Source organism: Eurypyga helias, unplaced genomic scaffold, assembly GCF_000690775.1.
Source record: "Eurypyga helias isolate BGI_N326 unplaced genomic scaffold, ASM69077v1 scaffold16470, whole genome shotgun sequence".
In the NCBI taxonomy this organism is placed as follows: Eukaryota; Metazoa; Chordata; class Aves; order Eurypygiformes; family Eurypygidae; genus Eurypyga; species Eurypyga helias.
This window is the reverse complement of record NW_010227842.1, coordinates 1-8,960: the sequence shown is the minus strand read 5'-3', so window position 1 is coordinate 8,960 and position 8,960 is coordinate 1. Positions and strand designations below refer to the sequence as shown.

Below are 8,960 nucleotides of genomic sequence, written 5' to 3'. Positions count from 1 at the left end.
GGCGCATGGTGGCGGGGGCTGTAGGAACGTGCCAAAAAGGAGACGGAGGTGGAAGAAGAAAATACGGTCGAAGAACGCAGGAGCGTCTGTCACCTAATACGTAGTGACCCCGGGGGTGACCCGATTCACGTAAAATGGAAACGAAGTTTATTTCTGTGGGATACAGCATGAGTGAAACTCTGCTGCTGTAACCCTCGCTGTCAGAGCTTGGTCACGTCAGGGGACTTGGTAAGGTTTTGCAAGGCAATAACTTCTCTTTCCAAACTGCTTAAGCAGGTACACGTGATCTAAAATGTTTGCTCAGAGTGAGGCTGACAGTTTCACTGAAGAACTGTAAATTACACTCAATTTTCCAGTACGTGTAGTTTAAGCAGAAATGTCATCATTCCTGCCCATGCAAGATCTATTGAATTATTCGTGGAAAAATTACATTTCTAAATTGAGTGACTATTGTATTATCCTCGTTAGTTTTTAGTTAGCTCACTCATTTTCAGGTTTTCGGGTTTGGTTTTGTAACCTGTGTTACAAAGGAAACCGTATAACATGGGTACCTTTTACGGTAAGAAACCATGAGCCAGGAGGTACTTGCAACCTGTAGCGTGATTGCTTCTTGATTAGGGGCATGCAGAATGTTCCATGGAAGGTGACAGGTAATACGAAGATTTGATCTGTTTTTAGGATTGGCACTGCTGCCTTGGCAGTTCAGGTGGTTGGCAGCAACTGGCCCAAGCCACATTACACGCTGCTGGTTACAGGCCTCTGCCGATTCCAGATCCTGCAGTTGCTGAAAGAGAAGCCGTATCCTGTTGCCGAAGTTGAACAGTTAGATCGACTCGAGCAGTTCACTAATCAGCCGAAATCTGAGGAGGAGTTGGGAGAGTTGTCAGAACAATTTTACAAGTATGCAGTGCAGGTAACTTGTAGTGCTATGTACCATGTATCAATGTATTCATATATATATTTGGAGGGGTTGGGTTTTCTCTTACCTGCCCTCTCTCTCTAGTTCTTATATTTTTTCCATGACTAGTACAGAGTTTCAGTACTTCTGCTAAAAAATATTTTTGTTATAGCTTAAGGTTTCTTTGTGGAGTTCCAGTGTGTCTACAGAGCTCATTGTAGGATGAGTCTAACTGTATGATAGTAAGTTGGTGTTATTTCATAAATAGCAGTACTATAAATACATTCTAGTAAAAGGGATACTTTTGAATATTTTTTTCTATAATTTATGATATATACAATGGATTGATTCTTGTGAGGGTGTGGGGGGTTTTAATTATTAAAGGGAAAAGAATCTCCAGAGCCTTGATTTGTAAACAGATGTCCCCAGGTATCATGAACTTGAGTTTAAAGGATGTATAGAACAAGAGTCATCATAGTATTAAGACAGCTTTTTATCAGGGGTCGTGGGCAGAATAAGAGATGTAAGCATTGAAAAAAGTGCTAGGAACAGTGATGTTTTTGGACTTCTTGAACAAGCAAAAAGCCCAAAGTTGTGATTACCCTATGCTGAGTTAGTGCCTCTTTTGTGAAGGTTTCTTTTATTCATTTCAGTAGGTTTTTGGCAAAGTACCTAGATACATTTCATACTGAAAGGTGCAATCATTTTTAGATCAGATACTCACTTAAATAATTGAACAAGAAACATAGCAACCATAAACATTGTTTGTTGTGTGTTGCTTACAGTTGGTTGAGATGCTGGATATGTCCGTTCCTGCAGTCGCAAAGCTGAGACGTCTTTTGGACAATCTGCCTAGAGAAGCTTTGCCAGATATACTGACTTCTATCATCCGTACATCCAACCAGGAGAAGCTGCAGGTGTTGTGTCCCTAAACTTTTTTAAGGGGAGTTGAGTGTCTGCTGGTTTTTTACAGCCAATCACTTGTAGATCGTTTTGAAATTGCTTACACCTAAGACTGAACAGTGATAATGTTGTGCCAGAAGGTGTCTGTGTTACAGCTGTTTTTATGTTGCTGTTTGGAGTGTTTGTGTATCTCTGTGTGAGAACTCACCTAATAGGTAAATGAATCTAGTTAGTTTTACTAAGCAATAAACACAACGCGAACTTCCTCTTCCTATGATAAAGATGATAAATCTTTCTTAAAATTGTGTTGAATTTTTGCTTCCTTCTCCCAGTTAACAGATCATTATACATCTCTTAATGCTAACAGCTTCAGAATCAGGGGGTGTTCTGTTATTTTGGCACTGCCAGCGCTGCACATTCAACCTTGAATTGAAAGCATAAGTTAGGTCCTTTCAAAGCACAGCCAACAGAAATTAATGTAGTAATTTGCAGCAAAGGTATGCATTGTAGCTGAATGTCCTGCTGGGGGAAGGTACGTTAGTCACGTTGACAGGACAAGGGGTAATGGGTTTAAATTGAAAGTGGGGAGGTTTAGATTAGATATCAGGAAGAAGTTCTTCCCGGAGAGGGTGGGGAGGTACTGGGACAGGTTGCCCAGAGATGTTGTGGATGCTCCATCCCTGGAAGTGTCCAAGGCCAGGCTGGATGAGGCTTGGAGCAACCTGGTCTAGTGGAAGGTGTCCCTGCCCATGGCAGGGGGGTTGGAACTAGATGATCTTTAAGGTCCCTTCCAACCCAAACCATTCTATGATTAATTAAACTGACCACATCTTTTTTATTAGAAGTGGTATAGAAAAGAGCAGCCAGTGGAAGCTGTGAAAATACAGAACAGCCAAATTCTACCCATTTTCACATATCAACATCATTAAACATTGAAATGGAATAGTGTATAAAATTTTAAAGAGGCAAACCAACAGGCATAAGGTGATTGTTTTTTTCTGGGTTAACCAAGGAGATCCTCCTGTAACTTTCTTAGAGGGCCAGCTCTTTCCTGAGGCTCAGTAATTGAAAAATAGAATGCTGATAGATGCTTGCCAGAGAAAATGTGACTGAAATAATAAAACACTTTAAAAATAGACAGGGTAAAAGACTTTGTCTCTTTTGGAGTACTTTGTAGTTTTGGCATTCAGACCCTTGAGACTAGATTTTGTGTGCTGTATTCTTGTTGTTTTTCTTGCTACCTTTTTTCTTAAACCATCTATTCAGTAACTGATCAAAAGACAGTAACAGTACCCTTTGTGTTCCCCTTCCCCAGACCCATGATCCATCAGTATTAGCTTGTTGGCTACTTGTAACTCCTTGCTCTCAGATTCTAGATGCTGTTATGGTTCAAGATGACTATACCGTTGCTTGTTAGACAGATTGAAGGCCTGAAGCTGCTTCAGAAAACACGGAAGCCTAAACAGGATGATGATAAAAGGGTATGGATCTTTAAATGTGGGATACTGAAACATCCTAAATAAGTATAAAGATGCACTTAGAAGCATCTTTAGGCTTACAAACATGCATGATTTTAATCTGTTCAAAGTTTTAGTCTATAGCCGTAATGTTTCATGGTCAGTCTGCAGCCGCAGAGAACACCCAGCTGGCAACTTTGGCTCTTTAGATACCTAAATAAATAAAGTCTAGGCAGTTTAAAAATAATATTTTCTTGTTATGTATTTACTTAATCTGAGCACTTTCTGACGTTGAATAAATGTCCAGGTTCCTTTAAAGAGTCATTTGGTGCCCACCTTACTTCGTGGTATGCACGCACTGAGGTTTGGTCTGTGCAGTGAGAGGTGTAACTTCTACTAATGGCATTGCAGCTGAGTGATAGCTTTTGAAATATAGATAAAGAATGTGTGTTGTAAAATGCAGCTTGCTAAACTAGGGCAGCACCAACTTTTTCTGCATCTGACTGTGCCGTTTAGTAAACAGGAAGTAGTTGAGAAATGAAAAAAGGTAAGAGAGAAGACTTCGCTGCTTTATAATGATCAGGCTTATTCTTCTTAATATGATGGGCTGCAGTGCCCCTGAAAATCACAAATAACTCTTTTCAGTTTTATTCTTGTCTGCTAGTTAAGAGTAGATGATAAATGCATTTAGGAAACACATACCGTAAAACAAGAACCATAAGTTTTTAAAGTAGTACCAGTAACACTTTGTGAAGTTTTTTATTGGATTAAAATCTTCTGAATATTTCTATGAAGGAGGCTCTCCCAGCACTCTGCATGTTTTTGTCATGGTTTCCATCCAAAGCACACATCTGATTTAAAAACCAGAATCGGATACTATTCTCTGGCTCTGTTTTCCATTTCATAGGTTGTAGCTATTCGTCCTAATAGAAGACTCAATCACATTCCAAGCACTGCAGAAGATGAGGAGGAGGAGGAAGATCATGATGATGTTGTCATGCTGGAAAAAAAGATTAGAACATCCAGTATGTCAGAACAAGCTCTTAAAGTTTGTCTTAAGGAAATGAAGAGGTAGGAGACTTCCAAATGTGTGTTTCTTCACTTATTTTATTTTTTAAAAACAAATCTTGTATTAGCCTTTTCTTACTTGATATGTTTGTGTTGGCTGTGGTTTGAAATTATTTTTAAAAAATTAGTATAGTGCTGATTTTTGCTTATGAATTTAATTGTTCCATCCTTCTGGAACATCAGAGGTGATGACAAATATGAAGTCTTCTAGATAAGGTTTATATATTAATACAGCATTAAACTGTAAGCTCTAAGCTTCTGTGTTATGAAGATCAGGGCGGGGGGGAGGGAAACCACCACCACCACCAAAAAAAACCAACCCCCAAACAAAAAAAACCCTGAACAAAAGCCAGAAAACCCCAAAACTGCTAAATAACACCACAGTCATTATTTACTGAATAAACTGACCTAGTCACTGAGTCTTTTTTCCTGTTTTTCTCTGGTGAGGGGTAATTGTGCTATCCATGGTGATATGGTGGTAAATGACCTCTTTAGCGAGGGTACATACATAGTGGCACATGCCTTATGTGTGCATAGGGAACTGACTCCCTTTCTGTTTGTATCCTGTAAGTAACCTGTTATTATGCAAGGACACTCTTTTTATTAAGGGAATAGTGACTTGCTTTTTTAGTATTACGGTTGTCAGAAGGTAAGAGGGTGTCCTGATGACCTCAGGTTTGCTAAACATCTATCTTACGGTACAAAAGAGTCTTACCTCACAGTTAATTCCTGATTAGCCTTATGAATTCTGTGCATGTATTTCCAGATTAAAGAAGATGCCTCAGTCAATGCCAGAATATGCGTTGACAAGAAATTACTTGGAACTGATGGTGGAATTGCCATGGAACAAGAGTACAAAAGGTAAACCCTTCTGTTGTTATTGTCTCTTGCACTGACATTTTAGGACAGATAGCCACCATGTAAACCCTGTACTCAGGTCTGTCTTTCAAGTGTTTGTCTCATTGTTTGGTTGTACAAATATCTAATATGTTACTCCAGTCTTATGGTCTGCCTGGCTTAAAGTAAGATCTGCATAATGAGTAGCCCAAGTACCTCAGTTGTACATCTGAGAATATGAATTTAAAAATTATTAAGAATATCTAGACAGGAAAATGGTGATGTTATTACTTAAAATCTGTGCTGGCATGTATCTAAAATAATGAAGAAATGAGTAGCCAAAGGTGTGTGGGGTTTGTGTGTTTGGTTGGTTTGGTTTTAAATGTCTTAATCCCTACTGTGTTCTGTCTGGCTTAATATCCTTATTAAAGGAGAATCATAATACCTTTGGTTTAGGAAAACATTGCCTGAAATTTGTGTGTGTGTCAGGGGGATTGCCTTGATGAACATGTTTGAGAATGTGTTTGTTTCTATTCTATTGTAGAATGAATTGTTTCCATTTTTAAAGAGAAATGTGCTGATCTCTCTTCTGTTGTCAATGATTCATAGATCGCCTTGAAATTCGTGCAGCTCGAATTCTTTTGGATAATGATCATTATGCTATGGAGAAGTTGAAGAAGAGAGTTCTGGAGTACTTAGCTGTCCGACAGCTTAAAAACAACCTCAAGGGACCCATTCTTTGTTTTGTGGGGCCCCCAGGCGTTGGTAAAACTAGTGTTGGAAGATCGATTGCAAAGACTTTGGGTCGAGAGTTCCACAGAATTGCTTTAGGAGGAGTTTGTGATCAGTCTGATATTCGTGGCCACAGGTAACTACCTCCTTTCCTAACTGCAGTTTTTTCTTTTGGGTGTTACGGAATGCATTGATTATTTTCCTTGCTTAGCTAATACAGAGAAATGGTGAGTATTTCCAACAGTGGTAGTTATTCACTGATTTTTCTTGGTCTTCAATGGTATTATTTGGGAGAGAATTTTAGTAATGGGAATGGATGCTTAGTGCTGAGATACAGCCTTCGTTCTTTTCTTCTGCTGCTGCCCTTTATTGTCACAGTGGAGAATGAAATTTAATCTTCAGTCATTTTGGCCCTTAGAAGTAAAATTCAGTAGAAAGCTTATTGGAAACTCTTAAATGTTGGATCTGATTTTTCTACTTTGTAAGAAGTATGTAAAGGTTTAGTTATCCAAAATAGTCTATGAATAACAATGTGTTACTTCTTTATAAGGATGTTTGTTGCTAAAACATGAGGGAACGTTGAGAGAGAGGATAAAACATTGCTAAAGGATAGCAACTGAGCTACTTTATCTGAAACTTGTTAGCGTACTGTTTTCCCATTTCAAAAAGAAGGTTATATAAGGACACTTAAGCTGGAATATTTCAAAGGAGATTTTTTGGGTGACTTTCCTTAAGACATTTTTTTGATCTTGCATCTCTATCTACTAATTAGTCTTTTAAATAATTTGCTTGTATTAGTCCACTCGCCATTCCTTGCAACTGGAAGCACAATGAATGGGTAATGTAGAAAAGTAACTGCTGAACATCAGTGCAGCATGCTTGGTTCCATGCAGTGTTGGAAATTCGGAATAATGAAGTTGTTACTGTTCTAAAAATCTGTAAAATCATGTGGTGGTTTGGAGTTGTTTTTTTTTTAAGTGATAGAATCACAGAATGGTTTGGGTTGGAAGGGACCCCAAAGATCATCCAGCTCCAACCCCCCTGCCATGGGCAGGGACACCTTCCACTAGACCAGGTTGCTCCAAGCCTCATCCAGCCTGGCCTTGAACACTTCCAGGGGTAAGCAGAGTGGGAGATACCCCCTCCCCCCACTCTACCTGCTGGTCACACTTCTTTTGATGCAGTGCAGCATAAGGTAATTGAATAAAATTTCAAGTTATTGAATGAAATTTTTCCTTACAACAGTAGGTAGATTGTTATGAATTAAAGCAATCACTTATTTCTTTGATGCCATGTAACGGTTAGTTTTGCTCAGTGGCTATGCTGCTGTTTTTCAGTTGTCAGAATACACCTTCATTCTTGCTTCAATTCCAGGTTATTCTGTAATTTCTTTTGTTTTCAAGGCATAAATAAGGTCACTTCCCTAAGTAATCTACATGAAGGCGTAGAAGAAATGCCATAGTAAATGTTCATTCTGTGGTATCAGAGTGCTGACTGCGTAAGCTGGTTGTACGTGTAAATGCTTTAGAGTCCCAGTCCCAACTGGAAGACACGCAGGAGACTCACTGGGAAATCTTGTGCTGAACATATGCGTAAATTTCTGGGAACCTGGAATGTAACGTATTTCTAGGAATCCAGACTACAACATACTATTGATCACTTCTTACACCAGAGCATGAGAGATAAAGTGCCAAACTGGTGATTTTGTACTGGATGACAACTTGAAAGTTCGGAGTTGTTTTGTAAACCTTTAGTTCAGCATGCTTGTTAAGCTGAGCAACACAGGTTTGTTCCTGTGCACATTCTTCTGTGGCAAATTTGCAGGAGTTTTGTTTTCAAGAGTTTTTACACTTACCTAGAGTTTGTAGCTTGAAAGGATCATCTAAGTTTTTTTTCTTAGTGTAATTTTGGCTAACATATCCAGCAGCAACCAGGGCCTTGTAGATACGTTTTTACGGGGTAGCAGCACTGTGCATGGGATTGTTGTGCAAACCTTGGTAGTAGCCGGCCTTTTTACCAGTTCACTTACTAATGGAAGAATAAGCGAATCTCTGTCCCCTCCTTCACTATGTATTATTCCTCTGATTCATAAACTGTGGTGTTAATCACCGGTTAATAAGTAAGAACGCTGATGGTTCAGATTACTTGTGGTATGGATCCTAAAAGCAATTTAAAATGTGTTCCAACACGTTGCTATTCGAACTGAAACCACTAGAGGTTGTTGAATACTAAGCATTAGAGAGGGAAGTACCTTTTCCAGGGCAGAGCAGGCCTCAAGCCTCTGGAACTGGGAAAGCAGGTCAATGAAAGGACCTTATGGATAAAAGTAACACTCGCATCAACTCTTACTCAATCACCAGCAGTTTCTCACTGTTTTCCTTCCTCATTTGTTTGTTTGGCTTTCTATCTTGTGCTTAGACTAATAAAGACAGCTAGAGTCATGTGAGAATGAGGCTTTTAAAACTTTTAAGTCCAAGTGCTTGTGGCTGTCAGCATAGTGTTTTTGAGGGCATTATTAATGCGTGTTAGAGCCCACCATTAGACATTTCTGTGCTGGTTTTAGTCAGGACAGAGTTAATTTTACTCACAGTAGCTGGTATGAGGCTGTTCTGGATTTGCCCTGAGAAGAGTGCTGATAACAGTGGTGTTTTTTTAGGTGGTGCTGGCGAGTGCTTACACAACTCAAGGACTTGCTCATCTTCTGATACTGCAACTGTGTTCCCAACTCCCTCACTCCAAGGCAGGGGGGTGGGGGGATGGCACAGTTCAGACAGCTAACCCAAACTGACCAAAGGGGGATTTCATTCCATAGATGTCATGTTTAGCAGGGAGCAGGCTGGGGGGCCATAGCTCCTTTGCTTGCTCACTTGTTAGCTTGCTCGTTTGTTAGTGAGTTGGTAAGTCATTTGGCTTTCCTGGTTGTGCTGTTGCTCGTGGGGCTGGCTTGGACCCTGCTGCGATTGCTCTTGGGCTCCAGCCCTCAGGATCCTGTCTCTGCCTCTCGCTGCTTGGGACCTGGCTGTGTGTTGATCAGTGGGTAGTGAGCAATTGTATCCTATGTTTTA

General features: G+C 39.8%; 1 protein-coding gene across 1 annotated transcript; it reads left to right on the top strand.

Moving 5' to 3' along the window:
* Positions 1–622: 622 nt before the first annotated feature.
* Positions 623–6,031, top strand: LOC104514149 (lon protease homolog 2, peroxisomal-like; the record flags this gene model as incomplete). Its single annotated transcript, XM_010157722.1, is given in 7 exon segments — positions 623–913; positions 1,684–1,815; positions 3,171–3,187; positions 3,189–3,282; positions 4,166–4,329; positions 5,093–5,187; positions 5,773–6,031. Coding segments are annotated over 7 exon segments (1,052 nt in total), but the record flags the coding sequence as incomplete, so codon positions are not given.
* Positions 6,032–8,960: the final 2,929 nt, after the last annotated feature.